The sequence below is a fragment of the Kryptolebias marmoratus genome, linkage group LG20 (genome assembly GCF_001649575.2).
Source record: "Kryptolebias marmoratus isolate JLee-2015 linkage group LG20, ASM164957v2, whole genome shotgun sequence".
NCBI lineage: Eukaryota > Metazoa > Chordata > Actinopteri > Cyprinodontiformes > Rivulidae > Kryptolebias > Kryptolebias marmoratus.
The window spans coordinates 5088948-5108800 of NC_051449.1; the positions used below are offsets into that span (position 1 = coordinate 5088948).

Below are 19853 nucleotides of genomic sequence, written 5' to 3' on the forward strand. Positions count from 1 at the left end.
CATCAAAATTAAACGAAATAAACATTTGAAATATATGAGTTTGTATGTAATGTATGAATATAATATACAAGTTTCACTTTTTAAATGGAATTACTGAAATCAATCTACTTTTTCATGATATTCTAATTTTATGACCAGCACCTGTACAGTAAGTGCTTGACATACGGCACACACAATGAAAAAAGGTAACAAAAGATGAATAAATTGGATGTAACACTGAAGCAGCGGTTTGTAATTAATCACTAACTGAGTGAGAAAAGGGATTCATTCAAATGAACTTCATTTGTTTTTTTTCTTTGTGGTTAAAGAACTTCAGGACTCTGCACATTTCTGCCCTCGTGAAACGAGCAGAAAACAAGTGCAAGACAACGACAACATGGCGGCTTCAGTGCAGCTGCTCACTCAGAGTGTGCACCAACGTGCAGGACAGTGTTAACATGCGTTTAACGTTTTTCACATGTTGCAAAAGCTTTACAATATTTCTGCTAAATTGTCAAGCTTTTGCAAAGCATACAACATGGTTTTGCAAAGTGCTTTACAGTGTCCTTTTCGTTGTTTTCTCTTGTTCCCAAAAAGAAAATTTGCTTTCAGAGAATAATCAGTGGATATATCTCTCTACAAATGATCCAACCTTTGGAGGCAGTCTGTTTCAAGATAGACATCACACACAAATATGGCTATAATTCAGTCAGATTTACAGATATTTTACCAAAAACTTGTGTGGTTGTAGCTGAGTCGTTCATAAGTGCAACTTATCGCACAAATCTTTGCCTAAAACTTCAACATTAACTGTTGGACTCAGCCAAGTTTGTTAGCAAAATATGTCACGAACACCTGAAACTTTTAGGATGCAACCACTGGATGTAGTTAACTGTTGGAACCAACACAATTCAAGATGGTTGCCACAGCCAACTGACCTTATAAAACACAAACATGGCTGTAATTCAGTCAGTTTTTACAAATACTTGATGTGGTAGTATTTTACAATATAAAGATGATCTTATCCTAAAAGGTGGCAGGCAATAAGCATTCCTTCAAGGCTCTAAATTATCTTTATAATTTCCAAATGATTAAAACATTCCAGAAGGACAATATGAATACATGACTGGAATGAGTTAAAGCAACACCTGGACACTGTTAAACACTTTAATAACACTTTAATTAGAGCTGCACAATATAGCAAAAATGATGCAAAATATTAATACTGCAAAGATTTGCAATATTTTACAGTAAGAAACTGCACACCAGTAATTTACGTGGCAATCAAATGGACCCTAATGTCCTAAATATGAGATGATAATGTCCGAAATGCTGAAAGCAACATGGAGTGGGTTCTAAACATCACAATGAAAAGAATTTGGGTTCATCAAAACTGATTCCATTACAGTATCTAACAATAATTATAATTTCCTAATATTGTGCAGCCCTACGTTTACAACTGTTGGTAAATGCCCTTTTTCAATTGAAATCATAAATGTGGGATATTTACTCACTCGGGACCTTAAAACAGTCCACAGTCACTATGAATCTGTCAGGTTTGATCATTTTCTTTATGTCTCAAAAATTTTACTTCAAAAAAATTCAAAAAAGCAAGACTCACAAGTAACCAAAAGTATCAGCTTACCTCGTTTATCTGATCCAAAGTTAACGTACAGAATAACAAGAAGCATGGGTCAAAGAGAGATATAGTACAATGTAAGTCAACAGGTTTAGAGGTGCACTAGGCTCCAATCTCATCATCAAAAATAGAAACGGTTAAAAAGGGCATTAACCTTAGGAGAGACTGAGATACAGGAGACAACAGTGGAACACAACATACAAATGGATTTCTCTAGACAAGTGAGACTGAGCTCCATCACGCTCTTTAAGCACCCAAACAAGCCTTATTTTTGATGACGTCAATTTAATTGTCACTTCTGCATCCATGCAGTAGTTGGCTAAACTCAAAACCCTTTTATCCAAAATGGATTAGGCCTGCAGGGCAGCTCAAAGGACTCTGCCCACTCGGCCATCTGATGCTGCATTCTGAGGATGTTTTAGTTCCTGCCACAGATGCGAGGAGTGAATTACTGACAGATCTACTCCACATATGGCAGCAGGTAAGGTGGGAGACAAAGAGAGGGAAAGAAAAGTGAGCGAGGAGCATGGGAGGTGTGAATAAGAAAATCACAAAAAATAATGAATAAGTTGAAAAAAAAAAAGTGTGCAAGTAAGAAAAAGGAGAGAATCTGAAGTTGGAAAGGTGGCAATAAGCACAAAGAAAGTGGCCACAGAATCAGATAAATAGGCCACCTTGATGTCAGACTGATGCAAAGAAGTTGGTGACGATGAATGATTTAAAAAGTTTAGCCTGAAGACGATCTGTTCCAACATCAGGGAGGGAGGTGGGTTACTGTGGGATACTGAGGAGGCTGGAGAGCAGCCAAACCTCTGCCAGCTTCCTGCACTAATGAGAGTAAACAAGACTGATGCTCTTTGGGGTAAAATCCTTTGTTTTGGTGTCAGATTACAGGTGCTGTTGTGAGGGGAGCAGTTGGCTGCCATCAGTGGGGTCTAATCGGAAGGGACATAGGCTCACACGCCATTCCTCTCACAGTTTTTTTTTTATTTTGGGGTGCATTTTGGCTTTTCACATTGGCCTACAGGTGAGTCACCAGGAAATTTTGGACAACAGCACAAGACAAAAAAGACACACAACATGGCTGACATCAACAAAAACAGACAAAGAAACGTAAACACACTGAGACAGGGCACATTAACATTTTATCATAGAAGCGAATCTGCAGAGGAACAAACCAGTTCTGCTCTGTGGTGCAAAACAAAAGAAACTGACAGGAAGCAAAAAAAGACACGAGGCTGCACACCGTGGCACACATAAAGCCTCGTATCAAACCGACAAACATTTCCTTTTAAGAGCCTGAGCGGAGATGTTACAGGTCTGTGACCAGGCTTCATGTGCGTCCGCCTGCAGCCTTCGCGGAGGAAGGTGGCAGCCGGGCTGCGTCCTACCTCGTACTCCTCCTTGAAGCCGTAGCCCTCAGCGCACTTCATCTGGGTGATGTGCTGGAGGAGGTCGGCCACGCGGATCGCTGGGTGCAGCTGACCCGTCTGGTACGGCACGTCGACGGGCTCCCTCTTCCTCAGCGAGTGAGTGTGTGACTGCACCAGGCTGCTGGTGTCGCTGCCCATGTTCTGGCTCTCATCTGGGGGGGAAAAACAGTCAGGACAGGATCTTTAAGGACAGCGAAATCTGATTTAAACATCAGTAGGTACATCAGGGTGACATAAGGCTTGACGCAGCAAATGACAGGAGTTTTTTGTTTTTTTTACAACTTAAACATATAAAGTTGATATAAGCACTTATTAGTTTATCTCTTAGATATTCTCACAGACAGATGGCACATTATCCCATTTACTGCTAAGCATTATGTCACCTCCCTCCAGATTGACAAACAACTCTCAGCTAGTAATCTGTTTGTTATGGATGATCACAACAACACAACATCATTGAGTAATAGGATGAGTCATGTGGTGGGAAGGTTCAGGTCCATCTGTCTCAGTGTGGCTGGAAAATACTGAACTCTTTAGCTGGTTTAAAGGAATAGTCCGGTCGTCTTTAAAGTGATGCTCTGTCCAACTGATACCTTATCAGCTGTGACATCAATCATAGAGCACCAAGTATCGACAAAGAAGAAAAAGTCTAGGCTAGGCTAATGGCTAGGCTAATGACCTCTACAGTCTATATATGCTCAGCAAACATACATTTGTGTGGTAAAATGGACCTTCTTTGGTCGAGAAAACGGCAACAAACTAAACAAATGGTGTCATGCAAAAGGGTGCAGGTTTATTATTAGCTAATATAGCGTTCCTTTACGCTGCTGTTTTGTGTTTGAGAAAAAGTGATTTTATTATCCAGAAAAACAACGAAATAAGTGGCACTTGTTTGGCACGCCGTTAGATTAAGGCAGGACGTTGACCTCTGTCTCTTTCTCCACACTCCGTGCTTTGAGACTGATGTCACAGCTGATAAGGTACCAACTACTGATAACTATCTGACAGAACAACACTTCAAAGTTGACTGGACTACTCCTATAAGTAGCACACTTAAAGTACAAGCATTTATTATGGCATCTGTCAGAGTAAAATATGTGCGTGGCCCTCAGCTGTAAAAAACTGCAGAGATCAATCATTAAAAAAAAAAAAAATTCCTCATGAAGATGCTGTAAAACAACAGGTTTGCTTTGTTTACTAGCAGCACAGTATGCCGGTTTGGGCTGCAGCTCGTATTGAGAGTCAGACTCCGTTACAGCTCTTTCATACAGTAATCCAGTCAGTGGCAGACATGAGGCACAGATGCTTTGGGGGAGCCAGCGGACGATGGAGGGTGTCCAGAAACATGGAAGAGGATGTGAGGGAGGGGGGTGCAGTGGGGGCCACAAGTGAGCATGTTGCAGCAGGCACCGTCAAAAGCATCACACAGACACAGCATGGATTCAGCCACTGCCACCCATATTTGCCCCTTATTTATGTAAAATTATAAGAGAAATCATAATAATATTAAACCTAAAAAAAAAAAGAGAGAAAGAACCCAGGGAGGTGGGAGAGGAGATGGGACGAGAATGCATGGGGTGATGCTGGCATGGGGCGCTGTGTGCACTTTGACCATGCTAAGCTAATGGTGGCTTGGTGGTACGGAGGGTGGTGAGATGCTAACATGTCCACTGGTCATGCAATCGATGTCAGAACGTCAGAAGCAGCCAGCGCTGGCTCGCTTTCTGAGTAAAACACCTCCTCCTTCCCCCAACCCAGGGGCCACTTGGGAAAACTTACCATTAATGGGCACTTTTTAGATAGCAGATACATAAGAGGTTACGTATATAAAGAGAAAGAGAGGAGAAGAGACAGGAGAGAGGGGATAAGCAACAATACAGCATGAGAACGTGTTACAGTAGAGTGTTTTAGAGCTACGCTATAGGGCAAGATCACATGCCTTCTTAGTTCAAAAAGCCTAATTGGGGCGGGGGGATGTTGAGTGGATGGATGGGGCAATTTAAACAGTGCAAGACAAAAAAATTAAATAAATAAGAAAAAAAAACAAGAAAGTCATGGAATTTTGGGAGAAAGGAATAATGAAATACAAGCCGCATATTTTATTAAATTATATTTCTGAATATTTTGACTTTTTTTCCCCGTGATTGCCATAATTAAATTTTGCATGTGCTTGTGGAAACTTTGCTTTTACAGCTCAAGGAATATGAGATTAAAAGAAAACAACAACAACAACGAAAAAAAAAACCCTTCACCAATCCCGAATAATCTAATCTGTTTTGATCGTTAACCTTGACTGATGAGAAAACGCCACGACTGAATGTGGCACGACTGGAAGTGCGCAACCTTTTCTGGCTGCTTTAATTTGATGCTAATCGCTTCATGCTTCATTAAATGTGGAAATAACATAAGCAGCTGTCACGAGAAAAGTGATGAAAGACGCTGCTTTATGTTGCACTGGCGTGGAAATAAAATAAAAAAATACAGTTCTCGTAGTAAAGCTGGAGAAGAGTTGCTTATTGCATCTTTCTTTCGTGGCCTTGAGTGTTTAATTATTACAGTTCCTAGTGCCCCACTTGGAAGCGGCGTTCTGCGCTCCGCGAGCAGGAAAAAAAAAGCATCTGCTCGCCTGAGAAGCTGCACTTTGAGCTGTTCTGGATGTTCAACAAAGGCCAGTAATAATTAACAGAAGAACAAAATGCTTTTCATGATTCTATTTTATCGCTGAACAAGATGTACGAACGCTGGCGAAAAACAAAAACAAAAAAAACAAGTAGGTCAATAGCATTTTGCCAAAGGCGGCCGGGGGAACGACATTAAAAAGAATAATAGAAAAGGTTGTTGTTTTGGAAGGAGGGAGGGGAGTTAAATGTGTGGTGAGGAGAGCGAGAAGGGGGGGAGGAGGAAGGGGAGGGCAGCGCGGCTAATGCTAAACTTTAGCTGTTCAGAGCATTTCTTTTGTTTGGAGCAAGGAGTTAGTTTTGTGTCTCCCTCGTATACAGTTTGTGTGTCGGTGCAGCTGCTGTGGCTTCGGCACGCTGTAGCCCTGGTTGCCATTTGCCCACTCGTTGCCCCCCCCCCTAGACACTCCTCCCAACATCCAGTCCACATGTCCGTCCATGCATATGAGAGGTCAAACACGTTAAGTGACGTCACACGCACGACACACAATGCGGATGGGATGGAGTGAAGCCAGCCTCGGCAAGGGAGACAGAGAGAGAGCCCTCCTCGTTTGGTCGGGGAGGGGGGGAGGGGAGGAAGGAGGAGGAGGAGAGAGGGAAGCAGCAGGCAGGTATGAAGGTGAGGAAGCCATCTTTATTTAAAAAAAAAAAGTCATTCAAATTAAAATAAAATGTGTGGGTTTTTTTTTTTGGAGCTCACAGGTAATTCTTCAATATTCCATTGGATGAGTAAAATGCGATTCTCTTCTCTACAGCATAAAAAAACAGAGATGGGAAAAGAAAATGTGTCTCACCTAGGATGGCGGTTGGCACAAAGGGATCTGCTCAAACCCCAGAAAAAGTGCAGAGGTTGCAGGAAGAAAGAGTAAACAAAAGACAAAGAAACAAACAACATCAACAAAAAGTAATCGACACTTTCTTTTTTTCTTTTTGGTTTCCTGCCAAACAAAATACCAAGAAATGGATCATAATTTCTGAAAAAGCTAATTATACAGTAAATTTAGTTGATTATAAATCTGGCTGCCCTTTACTCCATCTAATCAATGGGCTGTGAAGTAATTACATAAGACACACAATTATGGATATTATTTGAAGCCGTAATTGAACAACTCAAACCCGTCTTCACGAAGTCCCATAAAACAACAAGAAATGTAGCAGGGGGGTTGTGAAGCCATCTCGGGTTAATTTATCTGCTTTCTCATTTGTGAAATCATTTTTAAACTTTTAAAGCACATACGAAATACTGTATGTCAAGCGCATTACAGTACTGGCTGGTAAATTACATTAACCAGGAACGTGGAACTCATTAAAACTTAAAAAAAAAAAAGAAAACATCGGCTCTTATTAATCTGTTGTGACACTTAATTTTCCACGTTTTATAATAGCTGAATTTGTCAATGTTGCTGTTCAGACGGGGAAAAGAAGCGCTTTATTTTCTGCGTGCACGAATGAGAAATGAAGAACGCGATCGTGTTTACCTGGATAGTAGGAGTTGGTGGGGATGGATGAAGTCAGAGTGTTGCCTTTTGGCAGCGTAAAGGAGGAGGGCGATGATCCAACTACAGATGGGAAAAAAATGAACGGCATTAATAATCTAAATATCATCAACACAAGAGGCTGCAACCATAATGTAAAAAAAATTAAAAAAAAAAGAAATATTCTCAGTTAAATTCTGTTAAAAGCTTCTCTGGAAACATTTGTTTTGCCTCCGCTTTGCTATATTGTCTCGGCTACAGATATCTCTCAGACCTTGAGCAAAATGAATTAAAATATCGCTCACTAAGCATGGCCACAAACTACAAAAGGGTAGGTGAGTAAATGTGTATATTTATGCGAGCTGTATGTGACACCAAAGACTGGAGACGTAAAATTCAATTATTCCCGTGGAAACGGCGCTGACTTGGTTCATTTTTGCAGTCTCATTAGTATCTTTGAAATGTCCTGATTACGCACACAGAATGAGTTTCTGTCTCTTGTTTTCTGCAGAAATTCAACTTTACGTCTCAATTTGTCAGTTTTTTTGAAAGCGAAACATGATGGAATGCCTCTGTCGAAACTGTAGCAGACCCTCCAAGGATACGCTGTCCTTGTTCCTCTGGAATCCGTTTTGCTGTATAAAGGGTGTTTATTATCCAGAACTACTCCAAGACCTGGTGTCCTCGGTCCTCAGAAACCTTCCTTTCCCTGCAGTCTGTGTCACTACACCTGGGGCACATGTGGCATGGTTGTTTTTTTGTTATGAGCGCTACATAAACTGCAGAATGTGTGAACAAACCTTACTGTTACAGTAATTTTAAAAAGTTTAGCTTGGCTTTATTTTAAAGCAAATTATTTATTTAGTTTTGCCTTTTCGGTTTGGGCCAGGCTGGATAAAAACAAACTGATACAGAGATCTCATGATAAAAAGATTTAATAAAAACTGATAAAAAGGAACTCATCTCCAGTTGGGATTGCGTGAAAGGCAGGCTACACCCCAGACAGACAATTATCCATCCTCTCATTCACAATTTAAAGATTAAAGATGATTGAAGGACAATTTAAAGTCAATCAATCAATTCACTTTATTTGGGGAAATTATCAACATTAAACACAAGAAATAAAAAGACAATAAACAAACCCATAATTTACCAAATAAAGGAATAAGCTGAAGCCAAAGCTTATTCTTGCCTACCCTACTTCAGTGCCTTTAACTAACAGCGTAAGATTTTATCAATTTACATTTTAAAGCTGTTTTAAAACTCACCAAAAAAGAACATAACTTAAAATCATCATTCAGGTCATTCCATAATTGCACACCAATAACTGAAACACACCTTGACTTTGACAGCAGCACCTGCAGTCACACTCTGAACAAACGGTGTTGTGGCAACTTGTGCATTTTCTGTTAGACTACAAATACACGCAAGTTTAAATAATTTAAATAACAAATAACTGGACGTTTAGGTCCTTATTTATGTAGGATATTTTCAAATTTTTGTAGTATTTTTTGACACTGGTTGACTATTTGGTTAACTTTCTTTGTCACATCTCGCTGGAGTTTATTTTGAAATTTTAATGAAATAACTTCTGTTTCTTTGAGATACCACTAAAAAACGAGTCTTAGTTGCATCAGATCTGCTCAAACATGGATCATAGCCTTATTGGGTTGTACCATGTTTCACATCTGTTAGAGTTTTGTAGTTTGAGTAAAGCTAAAAGTAAAAGAAATAAATTCCAGTTTAGAGATTTAATGTTTAACTTTCTATGACCTATTTAAACTCTGAAAACTGAAGTAGCCCTGAGCTCCAGAGCTTCAAAGAGGGCTGGGTTTTCATGTTTCACCAAATTTCTTTTCACCAGTTTTTTCTAAAGATTTTCTAAATTTTGTCTACGTTATAAAACATACTGCTACCAAAAGTTATACATGGCACATTATTCCCGATTAAGCTGCATGCTTTACTGTATATTTTGCATGTTTTTTCTTTTCAAAACTGAGCAACAAAGTACAGGACAAAAACTGTAAACAATAGTAATAAGGACACTTCAGTGTTTATGTTTTGGCACCCTAATAAGTGTCAGAAAATCTGTTTTGCAGCCAAATTCAAGTTTGACATTTAGGTCAAAGTGTTATTTTTATATTTGTGTAATACAAAACATAACCATTATATGTATGTGGGCATATAAATTGCAATAAATCAGTTCCTGGATTGTCATGGTTCCATCATCTAACATGAACACGACTGTCAAGTCAAGCAGGGTTTGGGTAATGAGAGTCAGTTTGTTCAGGAACAGAATCTGTCATCCATGATGTTTGGAGCCAGAGTGACAGTCCTGACAGAAACGTAAGGTCAGAGAGGGCTTTACAGTGACAGACAGAGTCAGAAACGACGCATTTAAATCGTCGGCGCAGGCAGACACGGGGCCAGATTTGAACATCTCCGCTAACAGACAGTTAATCAAGGTCACAGCATCTTTGGGGGCTCAGCTCTCGTAGGGGTGCGGCGTCAGAGGCTGCTGTGGATTTTTAATCTGGTGGTTTGGGGCTGGGATTACAGAAGGTCAAGCTCTGGGTGCCGATTTAGCTCCACAAAGTATTGAGTTTAACCTGGGACACGGAAAATTAATAGATTTGCAGCAAGAGAACAAATCTAGTAGGTTTCTTTAATGACTTGTGCACAGCGTGGCGCTGAGTTTATGACCCCATGGCAGACGTCTTGTGCCTTTAATGTTTACTGATAAGCTTTGAGGCCTGGTTAGGGATTTCAGGATGTCTTGATTATTGATGCACTCCCATCAGACTGTTAACAAGCTTTAACACAACAACCGAACGCAGCAATAGGGGAGGAATTCTTTCAGATAAATTAGAGCTTTGCAGATTTGAGTTAGAAAATAATTAAATAAATAAATAAACAATTAAAAGGGAATGTATAAAAAGGTTTTGTAAAAGAAGCCCTTGAGAGCGTCTGAGGCGGAATTAAGCTGATGGAAAAAAACAAAAAAAATCAAACAATCTTTTGCCAAATCATATTAAAGTCTTTCACATAAAAATAAAAGTAAAATCTCATTATTTATTTTATAAAAGCGGCTCCTTTTTTCGACTTACACAAACTCTCATAACAGAGTTTCTTATTGTATTTTAAGCAGCACATTTAAAGACAAATCAGTTTGTACAGGCTGATAAAAGTCTGCTATAAGAATCAGAAACAAAAGAAATGTTATGGAGGTTCTTCATTAAAAATAGATTGTGAGCCGTAATTTATTCAGCTGGATGGGATAATTGATAGAAAATGAAAGAAAACTGAATGCTAATGAGAAGAATTTACGCTCAGTGGTCTCCCTAGTTTTCATACTCGTCGTTCCAGTCAATTCTTTTTTCTTTTTATTTGTTCGGGAATTTACTTTCATTCCAGCTCAATCTTTAAGACCCTTACTGATGTTTTTCTTCAGATTTATTTCCCAGATTTAGGTTTGGGCATTTCTAAAATAGCAGTAAAACAATTTTAATATGGAAACTAAGCAATGCCATGCTTAAAAATATTGTTTTTATGGCATTATTTGAAAATAGTAAGCTATTCATGCATTTATCTTAATATAACAAAGCTTCTTTTTAAGAAAACAGGATAATATTTTAAGTTTTTTCATCATAGAAATGTTTATTTTAGAAATAATTTAAAAATCACAAGTATTTTTTTTTTAGAATCAGGATGTAAATGTTAGCTTCTGATTTCGGCTGAATATGTCACATCGAAAAACTTAGAGTGAAAAGAGTGAACATGTGCATGTCTTGACATGCTGTTATACATCATCCCAAAGCATCGTGACTGTGATACTAAATCAATCCCTCCAGGATTTTGCGGGCATTTTTTGTGATTGTTGCAGCTAAAATGCCTGATTTCTCGGGGCATTTTCCTAAAAGTTGTGATTTTTTTTAAAACTAAAATTAATTAAAAAACATAACTTTTAATAACCAAAAATACTTCCAGGTTTTGTAAGATAATTACCAACAAACATTGACATTCTCAAAAGGTGCTTTATTTGAGAACTTTGATAGCTTCTAAACTGACATTCATGAGCATTTCTGGATTGTCCCTGGTCTGCAGCTCTCCTCACATGTTTTGCAGACACAAAGTGTTTGTCGATGCGTTTATGTTCCATGATTACACTGCAGGACGTGCAAAACAGCTGCAGCTGGGGAGGAAACTGGTTTGCTGAAATCTTTGTGGGCAAATGTGAAGCATAAGCGCACATTTAGGCTTCGGTCGCTGCTCCTGCACGCTCCCGGCATTCTGATGTTAACAGGAAGTGACGTCACGTGTCTTCTTCGTGAGTTATGTGGGGTTATTTTGTATTCGAAGCTACACAAACCCACAAAGAAGAGACTAGACTGCAGAAACGGTGGTGAATCCCTTTAGAAACAATAAATATTGGGTTAAAGTTGCGGGAAAGTTGCGGTGTTTTGGCCAAAGTTGCAAAACGTTTTTTCACGGGGTTTGCTTGATTTTGCGTTAATAGTTGCGATCGCAACATCGCAACATCCTGGAGGGTCTGAATAATGAAAATTAGTGCAATATAGAAACTAGTCATTTTCTCACTATAACATGGGTGTCAAACTCCAATCCTTCGGCGTTGCTCTCCTGCATGTTTTAGACGTATTCCATCTTTAAAACACCTGGTTTAAATGGACGACTTGTTGCCACGCTCCTGGAGAACTTGATGATTTAGTGAGGAGGTGATTAAACCATTTGGATCAGGTGTGTTGGAGCAGAAAAACCTAAAACTCCCAGGACAGCGGCCCTCGAGGACCGGAGTTTGACGCCCCTGATCTGTAACCTTCTTGTGATCACGAGAAAACACAGCTTGTTCTGTTGTCATCTCAAGAGAACAGGAGACCAATATCTCCAGATAACAGAATAAAACTAGTTTATCTTGAGATAACATTCAACTGATGATCTCAAGAAAAGCCCATTGCAGTTCTTAGCTTCCGTCTTCTGGTGTATTCTAGTTTGTTTTCTTTTTCACCAGATCAGCCCAAACGATTTGCCTCCATCCTGCTGGCTGTGCATGAATTCCCGACTGCAGAGGCGGGGCCGCCTTACCTCGGCCGTTGACGGTGAGGGCGCACTCGCTGCGGCCGTTGAGCGTCAGCGCGCACTCGCTGCGCGTGTTCAGCGTCAGCGCGCACTCGCTGCGCGTGTTCAGCGTGTGGCTGTGCGTGTCCATGAAGGACAGCGCCTCGTCGCAGTTGGTGCCCTGCTCCGTGTAGCTCTTGTCCATGGAGTTGACCATCACCGTCATCTCTTGGCGGGTGCTGTTTAGCGTCTCCTTGCGCTTTTTGGCCAATTTCCTTCACGGGGAGAAAGGAGGCACATAAAACCAATCAGTCAGGCAAAAACAGCAACGATGATCCTGAAATTGATCTGATATGAAACAGCAAGCAATGACTCATAGATGTAACGAGATAGCAGAGCTAATGTTCCCTGGGCTGTGGCAACATCAGGTTTTATTAGGCACCAGATGCTTTCTCAAGCAGAAAAAATATAAATCTTTGGAAATGAGGAAAAGGTGTGACACTCTAACCCAAATACATCAGTGGCCCCTGATGATTTAAAATTAGCTTATAGTAATTTAGAGTTGTGAACACTGAACTGAAACAGTCAACCTGCTTTTATTGACCTACTTCAAGCTGATGGGCTGGACCCAACAAACAATCTGCTCCCTGATCAAACACCAGTAAATCTAACGCGCACATACACGCACATCCATACAGAGGCGCACAAAAACGCCATTATGAAACTGATTTTTCTTTTGAAAAAGTCTTTTTTTGTGCAGCTTGATAAAAAACAAAATTAGATTTAGAACTGATTGTCTTAAATAGGCTCAAGTTGCACATTCATTACTTGTAGAACAATGAAGTAATGGTCAAGCATTCTTTTTGCATGCACTTTGTTTTAAAACAACAAACAAAAGGTCACAAACTCTTGTTGACTCTCAGGCTACTGTTTTGATTGATTTTTAAAGCGTCTCCTAGTGTTCTAAACTTTTCATTGATTTCTCAGACTACATGCTGTGAGGCATGAAAATGTTAAATCTCTGGTTCATAATTTTGACCCTAATGCTAGTACATTGTCTCAATAAACAGGTGATTTTAGTCTTATTCAATTTAGTAGATAATTAGATGGTAAAGAATGACGGTATAAACTATGTGAATTAGGAGGAATTCTCCAGCTCTACCATTCATTTCAAAATAAGAGCAACCTGGCTCTAACCAAAAAAATCATGGAGTTTACGATAAAGCTATTCTTTAAACCTGGTTAATATCTGTTGTTCTGTCTCTCTGTGGATGTTTTGCAACAAAAATGACGCCACAGTACCAGTTGTGTGTGGATATTTGTATATTTTTGGTCTCCTTTGGTCACATTTCAATGTTTGTAACTTGTTGCATGAGTCACACGTTGTGGAATCTGCAAGCATGTTTGTTTCTGCAGGCATCCATACAACGGAACTAAACCCAAGCAATCACTGCAAATATTACATAAACTTAAAAAGAAAAACTGCTGGGATGAGCTGAAACTTTGTGGTCATGTTTTTTTTTGTGCACTTCCTGCTTTGTCGTACTTGTTTCAGTAGGAATGTCAGTCGTTTAAGAGGAAGTGTAGTTAGTGCCACAGTTCTAAAGCGTGAGTTTAACTGACACCTTTGGGGTTTTTTTGACGTTACAGTTTGGTCAAGCTGTGCGTTGAGCGCCACTATAATGGTGCTTTCAGCTGTGCAATATTCAGAATCACAGCGGTCATCAAGGTGTCAAAAATCTGCAGTGAGTCATTTTATCTCACAGCAGAGTGCTTAAATACATCCCCACAAAGCTGATAATAATGTTATTTATTTACACATGGAGCTAGAGTGTGCTGCACTTTTTTAAGATCAGCACCTCAGACAGTCTTTGGTGTGCCGAACCTTAAAAAAAACACAACAATGTCAATAACTCAGTCATTTTACAGACGTTGAGCTGACACTTGGTGTGATAGTAGCTGAGCTCTGATAAGAGTGCACAAAATCTTTGTCTTAAAGTTTGCCATTAACTATATGGAGTCAACTGTCTGTCGCAAAAATATCTCATGAACCAATGGACAGATGTTTAAAAAAATTTGGCACAAAATAAGCAATGTTAGGTAGATCTATAACTGAGTAAGTCCTGAAGTCAGCCCTATTTAACCCTCTCAAGGCAGGCGTTGCAACAACATATCTGATTTTTCCTGTTACTAGAACTTAATTTGAGCCTGAGAGGGTTAAGATGGCCGCCACAGAGCTACTGGCTTTAGAAAACAAATGAGCAACAGTTAAAATCTGGTGTGGTTGTAGCTGAGCATCATTAACATACCAGTCTGAGCTAACACTGTTGCAACATCACATGAGATCACAAGTTAAAGATTTGATTTAAATGATTTCAACGCAATCCTTTCTCAACATAAGATGGTCCAAGTCTAAAAGTCTGCAGGTGACGGGTGATATGCATTCCTTCAAAGAATGTCAGGTCTTTACCCTCACAGAGGTAGAGGTTATTCAGATTAAGTAATTTTCCGATGCAATTAAATCTTATATTGTCACCCTGAAGAGTTAACTCTCATAAAGCTTTAATGTGTCACAGAAGACAAGCAAACAGCTTGAGCACTGCAGCAGTAACCGTATCCGATGCCTGCCGCTGCTCTGTAGCTGGAGGGGAGCAAGCGGTGTAAAAATTAACTATGGCAACCCTCACACTGATTCTCGCACTTTGTTACTCTCTGCGTGACCCCCCCACCTCACCTCCCTCCGTCTCGCCTTTTCTTATTCGAATTAAAGCCTCACTCGTGGACAACTGCCGTCTAATGATGCTCTCCTGCTGCTTTGTTTTCGCAAATCTCCTCTGTTTATTCAATTTTGTCACCGTCTCATGCCATATGGCAACAGGCTCCCGCTGCCTTCAAACAGTCATTTGCTCTGAAGGCCGCGACGTGAAGCTAATAGTGGATCCATCCTTCAGAAAGCCGAGTGACAAAGTAGTGACATTTTTCCTACGCCGGACCCCCCCCCCCTTTTTTTTTTTTGCCTTTTAATCTGCAATTAGAGCAGGGAACAAAATGGCAATCTTGCCGCTCTTTTTTCCATTATAGCTTCATAATGTGGTAAAGAGTGAGGAGGGGGGAGAACTGTGCACACCCCGGGCGATATTAGAACTGATTCAGCACCGCGCGCACTCTCAGAGAAGACTATTAGGAACGACTAGAAGCCAGGTTTTACAAACTGTACTACTTTTCTTATTTCTGCGTCTGCAAAAAAAAAAAGAAAAAATTGGATTTCCTCTTTCCTGGCCTGTGTGGCAGCTGAAGCGAGAGCATTGAAGATAAATGAGGCTATGTAGACACCAGTGCCAAAAATGAGGGAAAGCGCCAGCGATCCTGGGATGTTTGTAAGGCGCCGTGGGTGTTAGATGAAGATTAATTGGCATGCTATTCTCTCCTCATTTGTGAAAGAGAGAAAAAAATTAATGATAGAGGACTATAATATAGGGTCTGATGTGTTGAGAGAAATGGCAAAAGGAAGTGTACAGTGGATTGTTGTAGATGTTGATGAATGAGGCCATCTGTAATATCCCCGGATTGTTGTTGAAAAGCAGCGAGCTTAAAGATTTTAAGAAATTTATAGCAGCATGCTCAACAATAAAATCAGACATTTCTGACTGAGTAAAAATGTATTTTATTGAAGATATGAGACAAACAGATGGCGCCAGTGTTTGCAGAAGTTAAGACTTCAGGTATTATTATGCAGCTTTCATCAACACAGAGCAATTATATTTTTGCTTGTGTGCGCGTGTGTTTGTCGGTTTGCAATGTTAACAAGTTATCTCAAGAACCACCGAACAAATTATAATGAAATTCTGAGAAAATACTCAGTGGATGTTCATCTACAACATGATTCCAGACGGCCGCCACGTCTAATTAACCTCAGCAAACACAAAAATGCCGACAGTTAGAAGGTCTTACAGATGCTGAGGTAAGATTTAGTTTGGTAGTAGCTGAGACTGATCCCAAACTTGTGCTTTGAGTGCAAACTAGTTGCACAACATCTGTTTGAAATGTTGCTATAAACCAGGGGTGGCCAATCCAATCAAATCAGGTCAAGATGGCTGCTACAGCCAATTCACCTTAACCTACACAAAAATGGCTGTAACTCAGTGAATTTTCCAGATATTGAGCTAAAATTGGGTGCAATAGTAGCCGAGGTCATGCAAGATATTGTAATACCAGATGAGATTACACAAAGTTATGTTTAAGGTTTAGCCAAAATGGCTGCAGATGATGTTATTTTGCAACATAGATTATCTTAATCTCAAACCCCGGCATTAAAGGCTGCGTACGTCATGCAATTCCTTCAAGGAATGCTCGGCTTTTAATTAGAAACCGTTTCAGCTCGGTACACAACAGGCGTGGCCCTTTTAAGAGCTCCTAACTCGGCAAGTTCAGCTACAATAAAAAGGCAGCGGCACAGATTTTATGTCAGAATGGCAGAATGTGTGTTCGGTGGGAGTCAACGCTGGCTGCGGCTTCTGAAGGAAGAGCTTCAAAACCTCAAGCTCAGCATGGCGGGTCTTGTTCCAGCATCAGAACGGCCTAAAACCTGGTGACGTCGTGACAAAGAAGGCTTCATTAAACGATGCTCGCACATCAGCGGTGCGTGTTTGTTTTAGCTGACTGACATCCAGCAGGGAGGGGCAACAGAAACGTCTTTGATTAACCCAGTGGGGGCCTTTTAGTGGTCGTTTCTGCTGAGCAAGATTTTAACCCTCCCCCATCTATGTTTTCTCTGTGATCATTCCAACTAAGGTTCAAATGCACGGCCCTGGGAGAGGTTGATGATGGTATGTACTGTATGAAGGTATTGATGGAACATTTTCCATGTGACAAATATGCAATAATTTTTACGAGTTCTACTTTTATTTAAATTGTTTTCTGTGTATTCTTTCTCCACCTCAGCTCTTCTGTTGGTGAAGAAAATTGTAAAAAGTGCCGTTTGAATGCATGTGCACCCTACATTCCTACAGAAATTCTAAATTTGGTCTCGTGCATTTTGATGGAATATCCTTTAATTGGTGGGTGGTATGTTTTAAATGACTATTTTTTGAAAATGTGTTATGCATGTCATTTTAAGTAAATTACTTCAGCAATAATAATAATAATAATAATAAGCCACAAAAATAACACTACATTTAAACTGGTTCAGAGTCATCTTGTCATTTGGTATTAAACCTGCAACTAAATTTAAATACTTAATAATATAAATATATAAATGTGTGTAAATCAATAAAATCCTGATAAATGTTAAATTTAGGGTGATCTTTTGACTTGGATTTACTGTAATTGAAACTAACATGTCAATGATATAGTTTTAACACGCTCCTAAAACCACTTTGTTTCTTTTTAACTTTAACAAAAGCTAAAATATCCTTACCTTCACTGACTTGACACTGTTTGTGTTTTCCCCTCTACATTTCAGATAGAATATTTTTTGTGAGTGATATACTGTCCTACAACGTGCCCATTTAAGCCAGATCCTTTCTTGCATGACATCCCCTCAGCCAGCTCGAGGTGCTCTTCCTCTTCCTTCTTCCTCATCAACATTCAGAGCTTGTAGGTACAAAACTCTGCAAGGCTTGTACCAATTAATGTGATTCTTGCTGCATGTTCGACTTGTAAAGTTTAATGAAGGTGTTTGCCCCGGGCACTTTGTCTTATACACCGTACATTTAGTACAATCCTCCTCCCTGACACTGAGCGCAACGAGAATGATTATCAAAAATGACATCTAAAACAAAAAGGGGGGAAAAAAATTATACATAAGTATCTAACCGTTTTTCCAGTAAAAGAGGAAACCAAACACAAGTTTTATAAAAATACAGCCGAAGTCTGATTTTACTGAAAGTTTTCGTATTGCAAAGTAATGACAAAAGCAACAGAATGTATTTTAACCTTTTGAGGATAGTAATAAATGTATATCTTAAGGGATTTACCTGCCAGGCATAGAATGGAACATATATTTTTTTAAAATAAGCTAAAATAATCAAGCGTCACTCAAAAACAAGCCACATATCACTTATTTTTAGACTAAATTTGTTACTTGACATTTTACACAAGCACAAGTCCTCAAAACGTTATTTTATTTCAGTATAATTGTTGCTATGATATCCTTTTCATTTGTAAAAAAAAGAAGAAAAAAGTGTGAAACTGTATTCAGGTAACAATTTAGGATATCTGTTTGCTAGCAAAAATAATTAATGAGCCACTGATTAGATTTTAATGAAACTTTCAGAAAGTATTCATTAGGTTTACCTCTGCAACTGATGGCCGATACAGCCAACTGACTGTTGGAAACACAAAAAAGGTGCAACTCTGACTGCAGCTGGGTGTCGTTCACAACACATACTCTGAGCACTACACATTGTGTGACATGCTGGCATCAAGCCTGTTTGTCTGTTAGCAAAATATCTCACAAACTCATCATACATTTTAATGAAACTCTCAGAAAGAAATCCTTGAATGTACATCTACAGCTGATTAGCTTTAGAAGCCAACCCAAATAAAAAACAGCTGACACAGCTAATCCACATCAACCAATACAAAAATGATACTGAGCTAAAATTTTGTGTGCTAGTAGCTGCAAGTCACACCCACTGCATAATTTGAGAACTAATACATTTCATTAGATCTTGCATGATATTGTGAATAAGTTCCTTTACAACACACGTGTCAATTCGAGGCCCGCGGGCCAGATCCGGCCCTCTGTAACATTTCATCCGGCCCTCTAGTCTGGGGCAGATAGAGTCTCTGATTCTTATTGGATTATTGATTCTTAGAAACTGAGCCTAAATAGTGAAGTTTTCTCTTGACAGTGACTTAGAAGCCAATAATATATAGTTTTAATTTCTGTATGATCAGGTTTTTGTTGATAGTTTAAAAAAAAAAATCTGTTTTAATGTTAAAAAATGTATTTAAAAGCTGAGTGAGGCATAAGAAATGACTGCTAATGATGAGCTTTTTGAAGTTTGATCTATTTGTCTGTGTTTATTAAAGTCTGTTTGCTCTGTTTACAGCTATGAGTCTTTTCTTTCTCAGCATTTTAGTATGAAACTCTGGCTTGAAGGCAGCGAGCAATATGCATTCTTTCAAGGAATGATAGGCCTTTAATTTAAACTTTACATGATAAAGATTTTTTTCTTTAATTGCATTGAAGGAATCTATAAACAACTCACACACCTGGAGTTCAGAAGCTCAAGCCAAGCCAGACGTATCATTGAGAAAGTGTCACAGTAAGTGTGTTTTAACTTCACTTCCCTGCTGCTTGATGGATGAATCCAGCTCTCATGAGAATAAAGACCCAATCACAACTCCTGCCTGATGCCAATTGATCTCTGCTGTCCCTCAGCAGCAGCATGCAAAGCAGCCGGTACAGCCACCTGATTAAAAAGCGGCCATATATTTGATCACACATGTAACCGCATTCCTAATGAGTGCGCTGACTGATGTGGAGTTCGGTGCTAGCCCTCGCAGCCACCTCTGGCGGTACCTAAAGTGAATGTTTTTTTTTTGCCATCTGTGGGATGTTCTCATGCCT

General features: G+C 39.5%; 1 protein-coding gene across 12 annotated transcripts in view; it reads right to left on the reverse strand.

The window, feature by feature from the left end:
* The window catches only part of LOC108232894 (protein tyrosine phosphatase receptor type M), a 187375-nt gene that overhangs the window by 37497 nt on the left and 130025 nt on the right, over positions 1 to 19853 (reverse strand). For 4 of the 12 annotated variants that reach the window (XM_017410986.3, XM_017410992.3, XM_017410990.3 and 1 more), the window contains 6 exons: positions 12305 to 12552; positions 7208 to 7288; positions 6524 to 6550; positions 4831 to 4842; positions 3010 to 3203; positions 1625 to 1633 (listed from right to left, as the gene is read on the reverse strand). In XM_017410986.3, coding sequence (XP_017266475.1) covers positions 1625 to 1633; positions 3010 to 3203; positions 4831 to 4842; positions 6524 to 6550; positions 7208 to 7288; positions 12305 to 12552 — 571 coding nt within the window. The remainder of the gene's footprint in view (positions 1 to 1624; positions 1634 to 3009; positions 3204 to 4830; positions 4843 to 6523; positions 6551 to 7207; positions 7289 to 12304; positions 12553 to 19853) is intronic. The other 8 variants (XM_017410994.3, XM_017410987.3, XM_017410993.3 and 5 more) reach the window with 5 other exon arrangements.